This window comes from Colius striatus, chromosome 4 (genome assembly GCF_028858725.1).
Source record: "Colius striatus isolate bColStr4 chromosome 4, bColStr4.1.hap1, whole genome shotgun sequence".
Taxonomy (NCBI): domain Eukaryota; kingdom Metazoa; phylum Chordata; class Aves; order Coliiformes; family Coliidae; genus Colius; species Colius striatus.
This window is the reverse complement of record NC_084762.1, coordinates 48,735,121-48,754,960: the sequence shown is the minus strand read 5'-3', so window position 1 is coordinate 48,754,960 and position 19,840 is coordinate 48,735,121. Positions and strand designations below refer to the sequence as shown.

At 40.5% G+C, this 19,840-nt stretch overlaps 1 protein-coding gene across 3 annotated transcripts in view; it reads left to right on the top strand.

The window, feature by feature from the left end:
• OSBPL1A (oxysterol binding protein like 1A) overlaps positions 1 to 19,840 on the top strand; it is a 75,973-nt gene that overhangs the window by 25,496 nt on the left and 30,637 nt on the right. For all 3 annotated transcript variants that reach the window (XM_061995263.1, XM_061995261.1, XM_061995262.1), the window contains exon 15: positions 1,886 to 1,992. In XM_061995263.1, coding sequence (XP_061851247.1) covers positions 1,886 to 1,992 — 107 coding nt within the window. The remainder of the gene's footprint in view (positions 1 to 1,885; positions 1,993 to 19,840) is intronic.

Here is a 19,840-nt window from a genome sequence, read left to right as displayed (position 1 = left end):
GGCCAAATTTTAATTTCACAAAGAAAAGTAAGGTTTCATAATACATATGAATGTTTTATTGGGCAACTTTTCTAATTAATAATGCAATAAAATGGAATTCTTAAGAAAAAACAGTTTGAAACTTAGTATGAAGTGGATACATTCCCTTTGATATATGGAAGGGTAATTTCTCTGAGCCCATCTTGCTGACCTGAAGAACCAGTGAGGACATTCACTTTGTTCTTTTTAAATACAGAGCTTGAGTAATCAAAAACCCATAGTAAGGCAAAAACAGATACTATCTCTTAGCAGAAACTGATAGTCTTGGCCAATAGCTGTAGTAAGTTCCTATTTTCCTCCAAATTAATATTTGTAACGTGATGGATTAGTGAACTGTTTCTAGTTTTATGTGTAACCCACGTAGGTCTTAACAGGGAAACCTGCTGCACCTTTTCCAGTTTCCACATTGGATTGGTTTGGTATCTTGAATAAAGTCCTTTGACTCCAGAAGAATGCAAATATCAGAGTTTTCAGAGTTAAAAGTCCTTCCATGAGGAACTTCTCCTAAAAGCTTTTGAGTAATATAAAAATGGTTCTCTTGAGACCTGATGTTTAAAATATTCTCCCTAACTGTCTCAAAACACAATATTCTAAATCCAGGTATCTATGAGATTTATGCATCTTATATATAACAAATAAAGGTGTGCCTGACTCCTGCCCTAAGTGTACTGCCACTCCTAGAGGTGCTAGCTGTTCTTGAGAGCTGCTATAAGTAGACTACTAATTCCAGTCAGTAGCAAGCTTTAATATCAAAAACAACAATTAGTGTGTGGATATGTCACGGATTTGCACGGAGCTGCTGCTGGTAATGGGGAAGGTGCTGTAATGATGGCACCTGTAAGAAGTTGAACGAAACTTTCCCTATATCTAAGTCACACTCGCCTCTGGAGCTGAGCCAATTGGGATTAAACCACAACAATATGTACAGGTTGCACAATAAATTAAAGAACTGTCAAAGCCAGACCTCTGAATCTTTGTGTGACATCAGTTTGAAGTGCCTGTGTTACTAAATGTCAGCTGATCCTGGAATCTGCGACCACTAAGTGAACATTTATTTTAATTGCAACAATTGCTTTCTGAGAGAATAGCTTACTTGATTTTTGAGGAATTGCTGCATGTCACAAAACTTCAAAGATGAACTCCTAGTAAATAATTTCTACCAGCTGATTGGTTATCATGGTTTCCTGCTGGTTCTAGACATGTAGCCTCTTCTATATGTGGTCATGGAAGTCAAGGTTGGGGTACCATTGCTCTGCAAGCTGTACTGTTTATCAAGAAGATGGAAATAAGAGGTCCTTTCCCTTTTATTGATCAGTGTCATTTTAACTCCTATATGTTTTTTTTTTTCCTGAAAACCTAATTCTCCAGCTGCACTGTATTAAGCTTTTACTCTTCTATATAATACCATAGCAGAAGGCAAAAAAGCTACATTTCTCACTTTAACTTATGTTAAACTGGTGCAATATCCTTTGAATATGAATTCTGTCACCTGGCAACTCTGAGGCTTTTAAATCTAGGGAAGTGGTTAAAAGAAGGTTGTTGCCAGTTACTTTTCCAGAATCTTGCTGCCACAGCTTACTGCCCTTGCTTTCTATGCCATTCAGAAAGAGAAATTTGACCCATTCATGTGCCACTTATAGTAGTATGAGGTAAAAGATGCAAAAGAATGAACTTGTGTTCCCTCAGTGCTAGCTTTGATTACTCTTTCCTCACAGATGTTGCAGAGCACCAGCCTTCTTGTAGAATATGAATGTTACATCTGTATTATTAAGAAGAAAAAAAAAAATTAAAAGAGCCTTGTAGCTTACAATGTCCCCCTAATGTTATTAAACTTTTGTGCTCTCAGGGATATCGTCTCCCCTCCTGCAAAAAGTTGATGTGGTCTCTGAAGTATCCCAGGAAACATGTGAGGCTCTGGCTGACTGCCTCAACTTATTCACAAAGCAAGAAGGGGTAGGTGTTGCGCTGCGGTCATCTATGAACGGTTGAATAGCTTGGTATACTTGGCTAGTTCCTTGCTTACCTGTTAAATACACAAACCCATATAATTTCATATGGTTGATAAGCTGTCTCTTTTGCATGCTGAATGTGATGAAAACTCATGCTTCTAGAGAAAGTTGTTAAAGTTCCTCTACAAAATACCTTAGTATGTGAATGTTCAGAAGAGACACAGATTTTGCTTGCCAAACTACTGCTTGTAATGTTCAAACCAAGTGCTTGAATTCAATAAAGCCGTTGCCTCGCTGGTTTGAAGGTTGCAATAATGAGAATTGAATCTTTTTTTCGGTTTTTTTTGTACTAGTTAAGTGATGAAAGATACTGCTTCTGAATTTGTTTGTCAGACCATGTGCTTAGTGGGTGTGTGAATGCTATCGATTGAACTTCTGGCTTTCTCAGTGACAGCTATCTTGTATGGTGTTAAACATAATTCAGATGCTCCAATTTGGGAATATGTGTCAAACATTAATTCCTGGATAGGGGATCTAGTATTTTTTCCCCTCTTGAAGATACCCTAGCACCATGGAATAAATTGTCTTCCTGTATTGTGGTAACAGTAATCTCTGTTAGGTTCTTGTCATCAGTAAGCTGTGTTTCAGAATGAGGTTTGTGTTGGTGCTGTTAGTCTCCCAATTATTTAACAATGAGCTGCAAACACTGGCTTCATTGTCTAGATTTGGTTTAAGACTCCTTTTTTTTTTTTTTCATTCTTTTCCAAGCCTTTTTGTCTCTAGTCATAAGTCTTCTAGACTTACTTGAGCTCTAGCAGAGTGGAACAAGCATTACTTTTTTACACTGATTTTTTTTTTTCTTCCCTTTAAGAAGATCTAATATTAAAGTTGCCAGTTCCATTTGTGGGTGAGGGAGGAAATTGTTACAACAGTGGGTGTATGGTGTTAGTTAGTATTCCTTAATTGTGTTGGCATCTTGCTTCAAGCCAGACTAAAATAGCTTTTCAGAGTGGAGTATGGCAAGACATATGGTGAGATTGTAATTTCACTTTACTTGAACAGTCTCAGTAGGTGTTACAGAAGCCTTATTTTAATCTGGAAGCACATAGATTTGGGCACAGAGGGTATAGGTGTGAACTTGCATTTCCACCATAGCTACTGAAATCAGTTGGTCATGACAGAAGATGTGATCTTTGAGAGTCTTGTGTCTTGGTACTTTTAAACTTCAAGTTATTTTAATGCCAGAATATAGTGCATGCCCTTAAAGATGCCATAAACTTAAGGGAAATGACAGTAGCAATCTCTTCCTAAATCTAATCCCAAAAAGTTACCTTTGTTGAGTATTGCTGTTTTTAAACCCCACAGCATTTGGGTTTATCTTTAAGACAGGACCCTATTCTTTGCCATTCACTGTTGATTTCTAGATGGCAGATCTGTTGGTTTTGCAAAAGCAATACATCGGGCTCAGTATTAGCAAGTGACAAGACCCCAATTAAATGCTTTAATAGTCTCCCAAGTATATTGAATAGTAAAGCATAGCTCTGAACCATCTAATACAAAAATACCTAAAACACACAAAAAATATTTTAAGAGTATTTCACTTCTGATCATGATCTGATAATGAAGTTAAGGCTTCAATGTTATAAATGCCTAGTTAAAACTGACATGAATGCAATGCTCTGGCAATAAGTGCCTGGTGTTAAAACTGTCAAACTACCTTCAGGAAGGATAACTTAAAAAAAAAAAAACCACAAACCAACAAACTATTTAAAATCCTCTTTTCTACCTGTCCTGTTCTCTCCAGGCCCTCTTAATTGTCAACAGGACTGTCTGACTGCAGGTTGTGTCATGGTGACTCCCCGATAGGACTTCCACTGAGAGGAATTACTTGCTCCACAATACTTTTCTGATCTGTTCTCTCTAGAAGCAAGGTGTTCTACAAGCTCGGCATCCTTGTATCTTGCCTCTTTAAGGAGAATTCTTTTCCTCTCTAATTTAAATTGTCAGCATACACGGAGGCCCTGCTGACAAATGAGCTTGCTAACTTCAGTAAGGACCACACACATTTTGCCTTTTAGACCTTTTGTTCAGTGTTGCCCATCTGTGTGGTGTGCAAGCTGTAGTGTAATTGTGCAACATGCAAATGAACTGCGAGCAGAGCACAGCACAAAAAAAAAAAAAGGGCAACCCAGAGATAAAGGTTCAGCTTTCTTCCACTTGCATTGCAAAGGGTGCAGGAGTGAGATATCCAAGCGCTCCCTCTGCCTCCTGCTTCTCCTTCTCTGCCCGCCCCGCTGCCGCCGCTGTGACGGTGACGCTTCCGCGTGGCCGGGGGAGAGCACGGCCACCTTCCGCGCCCGGTGGGCGAGCGCGGCGGCCCTTGGCTCCGCTGCGGTGCCCGTTCCGGGAAGAGGGAGTCCTCTCCCCCTCCACCCGTGCTCGAGAAGGCGCGACCTCCCATTCCCGCACGGCGGGAGCTGCTGTGACGCCGCGGCGGGGAGCGGGGAGGGGGGGATGGGGAGCTTCCAAAAATAACCCACTGCGGCGGGGCTCGGTGCGGGGCTGCCCCGGTGGGCTCCAGAACTCGCGGTCCGCGAGTCGCTGGCGGGCGCCTCTGCCCCGGCAGCGGGGCGGGGCAGGGCTGTGAGAGCTCGCCTCGCCGGGCCATGTTTAACGGGGCTGCGAACCGGCTTGCCGCCCTGCTGTGTCGGCTTGGTTTCCTCCGCCCGCCCCTCCATCACGCGTCCTCCCCTCCCCGCGCCCTACTCCGCGCTCGGCGGTACCCGCTGGCCCTGGCGGTGCCCGGAGCCGCGGGCGGGCTGCGCGGGGCGGGCGCAACTCCCCTGCCCTGCGCCGCGCCGGGGCATCCGCCCGAGCACCGGCCTGGCGCAAGGTGAAGGGGCCGCCCGCTGCGCCGCCCAGCGCCGCCGCTCCTCTGCCGTCTCCTCCCGCTGCTGCAGCCCGGGGCTCCTCTCCCAGCCTGACCGCGGAGACGCTGCCGTCCCGAAAACGTTTCCGCGGTATGTAGCGTGTGCCTGATAGGCTGCGTTTTGCTGCTTTGGGGTTATTTTTCTTTCCTTTTTGACATTGAAATGAACCCTTCAGTGTCAAACGGGGAAAGTAGAGGTGAGCACAGACACTTTTTGGGGAACAAGGAAAACATGCGAGGGGGGAAGAAAATCAGATAACTTGGTTGCTTTAATCTGAGTATTTATCGAGGCTAGTGCAACTTGAAACGTTTTCTGCAGTGACTTTGGCACAAGGTTAGTAAGTATTATTTCAAAGCAGAGTCCCTTTGTACTATTTCTAGCAGATATCAGAACGTGCATTCCAAATGCTTTAGCACTTTTACATTCTAAGGTATTTTTAGATAGTTGTAGGAGAAGTTTAGCTTAAGGTTCTTTGGACACTATTATCTATACTAGATTTTCTGGATGAGTTTAAAATTAGTCCAATGCTTGAGCTGCAAGCACTGAAGCAATATGAAACCGATAGCAAAGGTATTATTTGAAGAAAGTAACTTTTTTTTTCTAAGCTTGTTTTGTCACTAGCCAGTGCTGAAGTGTGCCAACGTGTATCTTGACTCTAGTAAGTTTCACTTTTACCGTCAAAGGTTATATTTAACAGTAAATTAAGAGCTGGTATTGCATGAGTTAAAACAAACAGCAGTTGTAAGGTGACTTCATTTGTGGCTTTGATCTTGTTCTTTTGTAGGGGTTGTTATTCTTTCTGGCTTAGGTTTTTGAGTTTGATTTTTATTTTGAGGTTTGGGGTTTTGTTTTTTTGAAAAGAGGATGTGTTTTAAAAGCTGACAAAGAACCTTAACTGATGAGAGAAGGCATTCAGAAAAGACTTCTTCATGTATTGGTTTAAATTAGTTGTATACTCAGCTAGGTGGAATTCATCATAACAAATTAGGCTTGCCAATTTTACCGAAACTTTAAGGTCAAAATTCTGTGGGTCATAGTCCTTGGATTTAGGGATCTTTACCGTGGCATAACATGGGATCTCTTTGATTATAAAGTTGATATACTGTAAATACAATATGTGCAGGCAGTTCAAAGAGCAAATAGCAATATCTAGAAGTCTGGTGTGCTGCCTGAGTTTATTTCAGACTTCTTGGAAACATAGTTGAATGCCCATGGATTAGATGTGTCACTGTGAGTTCTTGTGAATGACTGCATGCATGCTCTTTAGAACACAAATAGCTGGTTTTAAAATGTGGTGGATTTTGTGATCTGGGAGACCTGTATGAGCATGACTGTTACCACTTAGACCTATTACTTTACCTATTACCTTACAGGATTTTGAATTGGGCCGGAGTCTGTGAGCTGTGTCCAGGTGACTCCTTAATGACAGTTTTTATTTTCTATTTCTTTATAGAGGTGGAGGTGAGGAGTGATGACACTTAGCAGTCAAGGGAGGACTGTTCATATAGGCACCTTGAGCATATCAGTCTAGAAAAGTCCTGGAGTCCATCAGCAATCTTTTTCTGCTGCCTGGCACTATAGTCAGTTACATTAACCTCAATAAGGTCTTGAGAACCTTTTGTGTCACTGAGAGAGAGGTGAAGAGGGGAGCGAGGGACCAAAAACCAAATGAAGCTAAGAAAGAGGTTAATTTCTGAGTTAGGTCTGGGGAGGGGATTGAGTCTTGTTATACTAGACCTAGAAACATAGAATCCTTATCCCCTCAAGTGATAAAACCAGTGCCTGTGTTTCTCTGCTCTTTTCTCCTTGTATTTAGAAATGAGTGACAGCTCTATTTTTTTTTTCTTCCTTTCAGTCACTGGACCACAACAGAGCAATTCTGTTGTCCATTCTGTTCTGCAACTTTTGCTGAAATGTAGTGGAAATCAAGGCAAGACCTCAGTGCATCTAGGTCTGTAAGCAATGCCCTGAGCAACTGAAATGTTCTCCTTGTAAGCTTGGGGAATCAGGCAATTAATAATTGCACTGGGCACAGCAAGAGGTGTCTGCTGTGGAGAGACTCAAGGTGTGTCTGTATCAAGAAAACCTTTTTGGCTATATGAGTCTTTAATTGACTTGGTCCTATTTTTTCCTCTCTTTCCTCTAAATTAATAGAAGTTCACTATGAATTCCTAGTGCAGATTGATTCTTATTTGAAAGTAAAAGGCTCATTGGAGGGTTCTGTATGTTCAAACAAGTGCTCAGGTAAAGGCGGATACTCTTCCTTTACTTGGAAGAACATGGGATATAACATGTGTAATGATGTATAGGCGTGGCATATAAGAGAACACAACTGCTGACAGGAAAGTAATTTCCCCTACTAGAACATTGTCAGTTCTGGCCATGCCTTGATTCATGTTGTACTAAATTTTGGGTGCTTTATATGCATAAGTCTTTCATCTGTGCCAAAGCTCTTTTTAAAGAGAAGAGATTCAAATCAGAGTAACTCAATAGTGAAATGTTTGTATAGTGTTCTTCCTTTGGAAGCCTTTTCTTCTGCCACTGTACTACGGCCTTGCAGATAGAGAGCTAACTACATGTTTGTGAAGACAACATCCTTATCAGTACTATGTAAAGGAAGCAGTTTAGTGAATTCAAAGTGTCTGAGATAGAGGAATTAAAGAATGTAACTTTTTAAGGGACTTTTCTAGAGCAGCCAAGACTGAATAGGTCACCAGAGAAGCTAAGCAGCAGCCCAGACTGAAGCTGGTTAAAATAACAAATACTGTGACTTAATTCAGGGAAAAGATAAGTAAATATTACTGCTTTTCTTTTACAAAAGGATAATATGGGTATTGATAGATGCTTAAGTTTTGAAGCAGTTAACATCCTTAGTTGAGTGCCATATGTGAAAGGCTTCTGGGTGGTAGACAAGTCTTGACTGACAGAAGGATGCCCGGATGTTACTATAGAGCAAAAGGTAAATGCTGCTGGTCTTTGTAGCATAGCAGAGTCACAACTTTTTGTTATTATACTTTTTGATTTTTCCTCAAGAAAAGTTAACCTTTTTCCTTGTAGCTGATGATATGTTTGAATATTGGCAAAGGACATACTAGTTCCTAGTGACACGGAAACTCTTTGACTTGCAGTTCGCAAGCCTATATGAAAGCTGGTCACACAACTAATTTGAAGGCATTCTCCACGTGGGACTGTTGCCCAACCCAAAGCACACTGCTAACCTGTTCTTAAGCTTTTCAGAGTGGATTACTGCTTTTTCAAAACCAGGCTTGCTGATATTCTTTTTTCTTGGCAGTTGTTAAACAGCCTTGTGTGAACTAACTTGGAATCCATTCATAGACCTCTGGGAAAATCCAATGTAAAAACATACTAGTTTGAAATGAGACCCATTCTCACTGTGCTTATGCAGCTCCCACTCCGAGGTTTACTTCTGAGGTCTTTGTGACTTGTTTGGGCATTTTCTTTTTCAGTGCAAAACATGGGGAAAAGGGGCTTAGCTGAGGCTGCAGCAGGGAAAGGTCATACAGTGATGAGGTTGAATGGAATATTATTTGATACAGTAAGCTTCTCAAATAGGAATTAGCAATTGTCTTCTGTGTATAGATTTGGGAAATATTCCTCTGTGTGTAAGCTGATAGAGAGGAACAAAAAAGAAATACGTAACAGGGACATTTTCTTTCTGTGTTCCTGCTACTTACTGCTCTGAGGATAGTGTTTGTTTTCCTCTCCTTTATGCTTGGAAAACAAACTGGATTGAGAAGTGTTCACACTTTTATTCTTCTAGTAGTGGTGTGATTTCTTAACAGCATGTAAAGCTGATCAGCTTGTTTTCAGTATTCTGACTTATGTATCTAATGAGTTTTGGAAAAATTCAGAGTTCTGAAACTTGCTGTCTCTCAAGACAGCCAGGGTATTGTCAGTGCAGGACTGGTAACATTTTGGGAAAAAGTGAAACAACAAAACCCAGGGTTTAAGGTTGGGTCTCTGTGCATAGCACCATACTTGTTAACTTTATGGTGCTGGGATTTTGTGTGCAAGTGTGTGAGATACTTGACTCCAGTAGCAGTCTGGCTGAGGGGTCTGGTTTTGTGTCTCAGTTGCATAAAATATTGGAATGCTGGACTGGGTAACTTAGTGACAAACACATTTTCAAATTCTCTGGAGATGTATATATCTTCTTGACCTTCCTTTCTTGAAACTTAAGGGGTTTATAATGCCTTTTTCTCGTGTAAAGCTGCTAAAAGCTAGTTTGTTAGCATAATAATTAAAACCCCTATATATACACATATGAGAATTCATGTAATCTGTCCAGTACTGAATAGTAACACATGTTTTTATATGATATTTAACTTCTTACCCATGTATTTGAGTGAAGTTGTTTTAAAGGCATTGTTTCTGAATAGGGTAAGTAACTCAAGGCTTCATGTGACATGTCAAATCACATTCCATTCACCAGGTGGTGGGATTTTTGGCATGTTTTATTTGTCCTCCTCAGATCTTTTTTGCCTTATGGCCTTATAGGCTGTCCATGTCTAGATGTGTAGCCTTTCCTTGAATAAACAAGGCTGACTAAGTCAAAGCTTACTTTTCTACATTCTTTGCTGTGTTTTCAGTTGGTTTATTTTAGTCACTTCCAGTTTGATGAAATATGGGAGTCTTCTAGCTATAAAGAATAAAATTAATGATCTCCTATTTAGACAGTATTAATGTGTGTGAGAGGGTGTTGTCTTTTTTTTTGACTTAACCTAGCCATAATAATGGATTTTCAGCCAAAACTGGTTTGGTTTTGTTTGTTGGCTTTTTTCTTTTTCTTTTTTTTTTACTTTTTTATTCAATGACTCCTCAGAACTGATACTACTTTAATATTAGAGGGAAGCCATTGTGGAATTTGACCTCTTTAATCTTGTGAACTGCAAGTTTGTTTGCTGGCTTCTCTCTCTCCCTCTCCCTCCCAGACAGCCAGTGATTTTTTTAAAAGCTTTTTCTGGTTGTGATATTAATGTTCAGAAGTGTGTTATCTCTGCTGCTTGTGCTGTCCAGTGAAGAAATGCATTAATATAATGCTGACTGCTGAGTCACTGAGATTATCACTGGAATTGGTAAATGGGCTGTGTTTAGAAAGTGTTTCTGCACTGAAAATAAATTGCTGGTATTATAGTTTCCTTGAAGGTACATTTAAGGCCTGGTCATCAAGGAACATTAGTAACCTCTTTCTTCAGAGTGCTTGTATTGATCTTGACATCCCCTCCTTTTAAATGCATCAGTAATATACTTTAAAAAAAAAGTATGTTCAGTGTTATGTACAAATGGGACATGCAGACTTATGCTGTCCTATAAGGGTAGTTGATAGGCACAAACAAATCAAATGATGCTTCGTTTATAGTGAAGCGTTGAGCTGAGTGTTGCTGCAAAGGAGTGGTAGGATAGAGGGGCTCTTACAAATGAAGTGTATCCGTTTGTTGTGAGTATCCTGAAGAGTCCAGCTTTGATGTAAGCAGAGCCTGTATCTGAATATCTCATTTTTGTAGAATGCATTGGCGAGTGATGCCCCTTATGTGTTTGCTTTACTTGCATAGCTTTATGTTAAGCCACGTGTAAGGTAAACCTGGACTCAGTCAGTAGGTTCGAATCAGAACATTTTCCCTCCTCTCATACTTATTATGTTACTAACATTAAAACTTGGTCATTAACATAAGTTGATCAGCTCTTGGATCCACAGGTACACTAGGAGACTTTGAGAATGGCTTTAAAACATGCTTATTTAAAGGAAGTCTGCAGTGTACTCCTAAGGTAAGGGTACTCCTGAGTTTAGTCATAGAGGCAGTATAAACTTTTTCACTTGCTTCAGAGTTTTTTGCTGCCAAAGCTACACATAACAACATAAGCTTATTTGGGTATGTGATTTGACCCCTGAAAAGAGATACAGCTTCCTATTAATCTTGAAATTTAATTGTGTTCCTATTTTATGGCCCTCTTTTTGAGTCAAAAGCTACAGTGAGAAAGGATGGGAAGAACAAAACTACTCTTACCTTGTCTGGGAACAGGTCAGAGCATTAGTCTCTAGGCCTTTTGCAGGTCTACCATAGCAGAAGGGCATCAGCAGGAACTTGGAGGGTTTGAACTGATAGACATGAAATAATAGGAGCACAGTCATACATGGAGGTTTTATTATTGCAGCGGGAATAATCTTGTCAAGATAATGATATGGCTTCTCCAGGTAATGTGGTAATCCATATATGTCAGTAGTTCCTACCTTTTCGGAAATGCCATCGAGACTACTAATTGCAGAAGTATTTTGTGCCAATGCAGACAAACTAGATCATCTATTGTTTCAGTGAAACATCTTGCTCCAAGGTCAGACGAATCAAATTGAGGTGAAAATGAACTGACTGAGCCTTTAAGACAGCTTGAAACCTTAGACAATTGCATCTGTGGCTTTGGATAGCAGAAATCTGTTTTTGTGTGACCTGCATCTCTCAGCTCTGAAGCCATGTTTCAGGCTAAGGGCTAAATTCTAATCTCACAATTTAACAAAATGGAAACGGTTGAGGTTGGAAGGGACATCTGGAGTTCCTCTGGTCCAACCATCCTGCTCAGGCAGTGCCGCCTTGAGCTGATTGCCCAGTACCACGTCCTGGCAGCTTTTGAGTACTTCCAAGGATGGAGGCCTCCACAACCTCTTTGGGCAACTTGTGCCAATGTTCAGTCAACCTCACAGTAAAAAAATGTTTCTTGATGTTCAGAGGTAACATTCTGTGTTTCAGGTTGTGCCCACTCCTCTTGTACTGTCAGTGGGCACTGCTGATAAGAGTCTCGCTCTGTCCTCTTTGCATCCTCCCTCCAGGTCATTTACACATACTGAGATCTGCCCTGAGCTTTCATTTTGCTATCCTCAACAGTCCTCTGATGTCCACACAGTACTTAAGAGGCAGTCCAGTCCAGCAGTTTCAGACAATCTGAGGGAACCATGTGTCACACAAATCAGCTGGTAAAATGTGATCAGCACTTCTTTGTTCCCATTTGCAATTTATTGTATCTATAAAACAACGTGTCACTCCAGGCTGTCAGATCTTGCTTCAGCTTGGTTTGGTGAGAACTCTTGATATTCCTTAGATTTTCATCAAATCTGCCTTCTAGTTTTATTCTAGCAGTCAGGGAGTTTTATTGGAGAAGTTCTTGTAAGAGCTTACTAGAAATTTAAGCTGGGTCCACTTCTTCCTCTGAGCTGTAGATGCTACTAGATTGCACATAGAGGAGTAACAAGTATAACATTTATCAGTAAATAGCTTTACTATGGTGTTAAGTATGTATCTCAGGGAGAAGCAGGCATGTTTCATCTGTTCAATTAATCCTTAGTTACCTCTTGCACAAGAAGGACCTGAGTAGCAATAAGTAACATGCTAGATTCTTGAAACAGAGAAAGTTAAACAACCCAAACCCTAACAAGAAAATCCCACCAGATAAGGGCAAAAATGTGTGAGATGTTTCATAAGGAGAGAAAATCTGTTCCACTGAATGAGAATATTTGGATTATCTAGTTGTTCTGCATGGTAGTGACAGTGTTCTATAGCGTCTGCCTTGTAATAAATCAGTATGTATTGTATTTTGGGGTAGTTGCAGTAGTTTTAGGCTCTTGCAGTTACTTCTAACAAAAACAAAGACCAGGAGGCAGCATTTCAGATTTTGTTCTCAGTAAACAAATATCTCTGCTAATTTGATCCGAAGTTATGAACTTTGAGTTTGGATTTCCAGAGCCCAACACGTAGTTATCTGCCTGCCCTAACTGCCAGACGTACTTCCGTACGATGTACTCTAATTTCAGGAAATGTCTTATCAGCCTACCCAGAGCCTAGCTGATATCTGCCAGCTGTTGTCTGCTTTAAGGGTAAGGATAAAACAGAATCTCAGAGGAAAATTGTCGCTAAAAAGAGACAAATTTCTTAATGTTTCAAGTCCTTCTAAATTCTGATGTAGAAATGGGATTTTCTGCATTTGTGTCTATGAAGTCAGAGTCTTTAATATTGGAAAGCAGAAAGAGCCTTTTCTAGGCTGTAGCAAATGAGACTGCTTTCCAAGGTGGATTTTGCATGGAGATCACAGCTGCAGCACTGAGTTGTAAAACTCACCATCAACTTATTTAGGACTGTTCAATATTTTTCATTTTTAACTAGTTTGATTGGGATCCAAAAGGAAATAAAAACTAGCAAAAAAGACATTTGAGTTTTTCATAAATGCAGATCAACTGTACAGCATGCCTGTTTGTTCTGGAATTGATTTTAAAACAACCTGACAGTTAGTCTGCGTGAGTAATTAATAACATTCTTGTGCAGAGCTCGTAGAACAGACAACCAGCTTTAAGTGTTTCGCTCTGAGTCAACGACGTGTCCAGTTGTGTAGCAGCACTAGTAAGCCAGTAAAAGCCAACAAAAACATAGCAAAAACATGACAGTTGCTTCAAAAGAGAAAACATTAATACACACATTTGCTGTGATCCAGCTGGGAAGAAGCATGGGGGAGAGAATACAAAAGAACTGATCAAAGTAATCAGTGGTGTATACTACAAAATACTTAAAGGAAGTACTTAGGTCAAAACTGCCTTAAGATCTGTTTTCAAAACAGTCCTTAAGAATTCAAAGGAAATATTTCCTGTGTGAGTTCTGAAGAACCTGGTGTCTCTTGAGACTAACAAACTTCAAAGATGTCCAGAGTCTCTCAAAGGGAAAAAAGACACCAAAAAATGTCCCTAACATCTGAAAACATGTACGTTGTATCAGCTTGAATTGAGACCATTATCTTGGGTAAGATTGCTTGTGGTATATGCCTCTGAGGAAATAGGTGCTTAATCTCACTAAGGCAGCAAAATATCTTTGGGGTGTGGTTTTCTGGTAATCTTGCAGCTCTGCAACTTGAAATGAGCTTCCCAAACATGTACGTCACCACTGATGTCATCTAGTCACAGCTTGTTTTGGCATAAGCTATTGGCAACTGTGAATAGCAGCCATATTTAATTTCAGTTGTACTCAGAATAGGAACAATACTTCTGGAGGATTTTGGTTTGAAGTCCTGATATTTGACTAATCATTATTATAATACTGGAATATGAGTAGGGACAGAATGCACTCTGGAAACTGACCATTTCTGCAGCTCTTAAACCTAAGTAGACTTTGTGAGCTTGATCAGTTTACAGTTAAGTCATGTAAGTAAAATGTAAAAACCAAATACTTTTTTAGAGTAAAGCTTGGTTGAGAGTAAAGCTTGGAATTGCTGGTAAGTCTTGCATTAGAAACAAACCAGAAAAAAAGCTCTGTTAAGCCTGACCAGTGCAGAGTCACTTTGAAGAAAGTGGTTTCTTCAGTAGAACAGCTTAAACCCAAGCTTTTAAACAGAAACCATACTTCTAATCTGCAATCAGAAATTAAGTCTTTACAGTTTGTTCTTGTGTGCCTAGACAGGTTCCTGGCTCAGAATAGTGACATTCTCCACTGGTTAAAACTGTGGTGCTTCATCAGCCTCTGAACAAACAAACTTTGACATAGCCAAATGTGGAAACAGCAGAAGGAAGGCAGCATGGTCCATGTTGAAGAGGAAATATCAGTATCTTAGGAGGGAAAGGTGGGAGGCATACAGTCTTTATCCCTAGGTTGTGGATAGTTCAGAAATTGTTAATCCAGGCAGTCTGGAATTATGTATTTTTATAGTAGACTTGTGTGTTGGAAGAAGAGTGCTGAATGCTCTCAGCATCTCTAGCTGTTCTCTTGAATAACAGATGTCTGTCTGTGTTGACATGATCCTGCCAAAGTCTGAGTTTCTTCTGTGTGGATGATAGCTAGGCTCTTGCTTCTAGCAGTGGTTCCACTGTCTCTTTCTGAGTTTTATGATCATATCTAGCCCTTTTCTTCATTAGCAGAATTTTAGATTTTTAATAACTCAAATATAGGGAATTATTCTAATACTGTACTCAGAAGAATGAAATGTAAGTTTTCCAGATCAGCTCTGATAAACTCCTCCTCTTGAACTTTTGAGGTGAACGTTTATAGCTGACTAACAATGAATCCTTGTGTTGCTCTGGGGAGTCTGTGTTGCTCTGAATGACTGAGGCAGAGTCGTATGATGGTTTACGAAGTCTTTGGTTTCTTGTAGAAGCTTTGAGTTGGAATTTAAGTGAATAGATTACCAGAACTTCAAATTGGTATGTATGGGGATTGCTTGTGTGTATTGTGGGGGGGAGTCTTTCAGCTTTTGTACAAAAATGAACTTTATTGGTGATGTTTCATAGGTCTGAAAGTAAAATATTGTGTTAGCCTTCTGAGACCTTTTTTACTCTTTTGAATTTGATGATCTCAGTGAGATGTACTCTGATGCTTTAGCTGTAGAGTCAGACTTGTGAGATGAAGACTGTCTTGTGATACAGTAAGTAATCCTTTACCTATCATCAGTGAGCTCACTTTACCTCCTTGATTAACTGATCACATCTTGTTTTGCATTTCAGTAGTTGCAGCAGCAGTAGTTCAAGGCACTGGCAAGTGCTATCTAACTATTCTATTTTTAACTAGAGATCTGATAGATCTCTGAAACTGGGTAAATGGTAAGCTTATAGCCTTGAGAGAAAGAAAACTTAAGCAAGAAACAATGGTTCAAGGAAGGTATGGCGCTTTTTTTATTGGTTCAGTCCTCTACACTGGGATGAGTCAAAGCTATAGTGATGTTTACAAGAGCTAGTTTACTGCAGCAAATGAAGAATTATGATAGAAAGTCTTGAGATATGTTGAAACTGTGGGTGTTTGTCCAAAGTTCCTTGTGGTTCATAGAATGGTAGGGAAGACACCTCTAAAGATCATCTAGTCCTCCTCCATCAGGTCACACAGGAAACCATCCAGGCAGGTTTCGAAAACTCCAGAGACAGAGACTCCACACACTCCCTGGTCAGTCTGTGCCAGGGCTCCCTCATCCTCACAGTAAAAATGTAGCTTTTCCTTATGTTTAAGTGGAACTTTCTGTGTTCCAGCTTTTGTCCATTACTCCTAGTCCTGTCACTGGACACTATAGAAAAGTATTGCCCCATCCTCTTGATATACACCTTTATAATAGTTTTAAGTATTAATGAGGTCCCCCCTCAGTCTCTTCCAGGCTAAACAGCCCCAGTTCCTGCTGGTGGCCCTGTGCTGGACTCTCTAGAAATTCCCTATCCCTTTTGAGCTGGGGAGCCCAGAACTGGACACAGGACTCCAGATGAGACCTCACCAGGGCAGAGTGGAGGAGGAGCAGAACCTCCCTTGACCTGCTGGCCACACTCTTCTTGATGCATCCCAGGATGCCATTGGCCTTCTTGGCCACGAGGACACATTGCTGGTTCGTTGATGGTGATGGGGAGTGGTGAATCTACTCTGTGCGGAGACTCTGTGTGTAAAGGCTTATGAGACAGATGAGAACTCTGAAAGTTTTGCCTAAAATATTTATATGCTTTAGGAATCTGGTGATGTGTTCATGAAACTGACTGCATCTGTTTAGGAATACTGTGGTTTTGTTTTAATGTGAGCTGTCATGCTTGCAATTTTATGATGTGTCATAGAGCTATCCATAAAGCACTCATTCCTTTCCCTAGTACTTCAAATACTTGAGGCGTGCTTGCAAAGAAACATGCTGAAACTGAAACTGTTCCTGGTTTTTGGAAGTGGAAGGAGAGAGGGTTATGAGAAAAGCAGTATTGTACATATTTATATCATATACTGATGTGTAGGAATTCAGTCCTGTGAGGAGAGGTAAAAATCAAGCCTTTTTTAAAAAAAATATATTTTCTTTCTAGAAAACTTCCTCTACTGATTTTCAGATGTGGTTAAAACTATGAGAACTCCATGTGACAGCAACTGGTTTCAGTTTTCACTTCAGTAGCAGTTTAAGCAGCAACATAATCCTAATCTAGGTAGCAGAAAATCTAAAAGCACTTCTTTGTAGAAGCGCATCCTGTACAACTAGTGCTGCAGTAGCATGCTTTAAAGTTAGCTAAAATACCCCTAACATATATTTGTGTGTGTGTGTGTGTGTATGTATAAAAACCCCTGTCTGTTTCTAAACAAGTGGTTTTGGGGAAGATATTTGGTCTTTACGTTTCTTCCATGATGAAAAGCTGGGTTTTGTTCAAGACATGGAGGCAGACCTGACTTTTCTTGAAACTATGTATTTCTCATTCTACATTAAACGTAAAAGAATTACAGATTTACTCAGCGCTAGTTTAAACTGGTCATCACAAAGAACTGATTTATGCAGGGAGGCACCAGCAATAGGGACTGTATTGTACTATCAGCAAAATCGCAACTATGTGAGCTTGTCTCTTAGAATAGACAGACAGTGTGCATATCAAACTGTGCATTGAGGTTGTGGTTTGCACTCACAGAAGAGGGGAGAGAATCTTTGCTTTGGATTCCCAGTGCTTCCTGTGAGTAGTTTTCCATAGTGTCGTGTGTTACAATGAGGAACTTCGTAGATTCAGTCTTTCAGTGTAGTGTGTCCTGTTGGAGTAGCTGACACTGGAAACTTAACAATTGCATAGAAATAGATGCAGCATGAAATAAACGTCAGGTTTGATTGGCATTTACATCATTACAGAAAATGGGATGACATGTCTAATGTCAGGAGGTGTCCACAGAGAACTGTTAGTTCTACTGTAGCATCATTATTTCTAGTTCCTTGGTTATCTGCTAATTTCCAGCCAGGTGTTAGACTAGCTCTTAGCTTGCTTCTGAAAAAAATGCACCTTGTGTCAGTGCTTCATGGCAAATGGCCTATAAGTGGTGACTTTTTGGGGAGGATTGAATTTCTGTGGCAGTTGAACAAAGCTATTCATTTTGAAAACCAAAACGACACTTCTGAGTAGTGAGAGATGTTAGTGAGACAGCTTCAGGGGCTGCCTTCCTGCTTCCCAATCACTGCAGAGCAGAATCGGTACTTTTGAGTTAAACGCTTCAGAGCCTGGCTCCGGATCCCCTGGTGGTTGCTATGTGAAGGGGTGGTCCTTCCTACACAACTCGAAAGTCTGCGTATCTCGGGCATTCTTGTTCCTAACGTTGAAGTTGAGGGCTTCTGAAAGTAAAAGTCAACTAAATCAGAATTCAGTGCTCTGAAGTCTGTCTTTTCTGAGTCCACGGGAACTTGGAGCCTGAGGTATGCTGTCTTATTAATTTATTATTCCAGTGTTAAAGGCAGGTAGCCTTTATATTTATATTGCTGAGGTGTCTATGTTTGTTCTGTGGCTTGCTTGCTATATGTTCAGTTTTTAGGATTTAATTACAACTGCAATAGCGTGTTGCTGAGATGATCATCTATCAGCTGGGCATACAGTGGTGTGACCCTTTCCAACCCCACAAAAGTTCCACTATTGTTGGGCATTCATTTAAATTAAAAGCATCCATCACCAAACAAAGCAAGTACTTTGTGTATTGTACTGAGACGTCTTCAGGATGGACAGAGAAGCCTTGGTTACAGGCTGTGCAGTTCCAGACTTCAGGTTTTAAAAAAGGAAAAGAAAACGAAAAAAATAAAAAGAAGTGGTGGTTTGGTACGTCTTACTACTCTCCCACCTACCTCGTGGCAGCTGAGGATACAGAAAGGAATGGCAGTGGTGTTTGTTACAGACAGATAAGCTTTTTAATATTTTGGAACAGGCACACAAACTTTCTGCTAGTAATATGCAGTGAAAGAGTTAACTTGTAAACCAAGTGCTTGTGTGAAGTGTCCGCAAATAGCTTGTTGTTTTCCGTTTAAAAAAAATAAAGTAGACAGAGGTCTGGCTGCTAAAATAACTCCATTCTGCTATTTAAACTCACAATTTGGTGCTCACAGGCCCGTATATTTGTGGGAAGCTATTGGAAGCAGGTTCCCGTTCAGTTAAACCAGAAGTGAAACCAGTTACCAAGACTCAGGCATCAAATTTCTTCAACTGGAGAAGTTTGGGGTTTGTTTTGTTTTTTTTTTTTTTAAATTATTGTACCGACCTAGATATCAGGCTTGGTGGCTCTTTGGCAGTGTATCAGGTTATAGCTATGTCTATAGCTGTTAATGATTGGCTATTTACTTCTATGAGGCAAAACTGGGTAGTTTTCACCAGCAGTTAGAAATCTGAAGTTCCACTGTAATAATACTCTTTTATAGATGAAAACAACACTGACTTTAGTTGCTGTTGTCTTAACAGTGCAAGCACAAGCCCAATTTTGTTGATAATTGTAATTGCTGCTGTGCAGCACAGCTCCTGACAAGGGTAAGGTAGGAAGTTTGACCAGCTGAGTCTTTGGAATGCTTTTGGCCTCATGCCAGAGCTCATGCTGGAGCACTCTGTGTGTCCCGGTGAAGCTCAGTAGAAAGCTTCTAGTGCTAATGGTGGCACTAGCATGGTGGGACCAGTGACAAGAATCAAAAGATGACAGCCGTTCCATAGCTGGAGCATGAGGAGCTGAACCTAGTATGATGTGAACTGCCATCTGTCTTCCTTAGCTCAGACACCACTACTGAAGGTACAGAAAAATCAGCTGTGTCACAAGCTGTGCCTTACTCAGCCTGTCGGTGAAAGGTCTCTGCTGAGATGTTCCTGGGTATATTCAGACCAGATTTCCACAGCTGTGTATACGCTGATACCTGCCTCATTTGGGTGTGTTATTTACTACCTTGAATACATACATATTTGTGCCACTGCACAAAATAAGGCAGTACTCAGCTAATGGAACATCATGAAATCAGGTGATATTCCACTGGAAAATGTTAGTCTATGTCCAGTTTAATAGACTGAAATGTGTATGCTTCTGAAAGTGAGTGTTTTCTTCATTTTATACCTGTCCTTCCACCTTATACGTAGTTCCTAAAGATTTTGTGTTAACAAACACTTTTAAAACTAGTCTGGAGGTCCTTTCTGTAATCTTGTATTTGCTTTTGCATTGA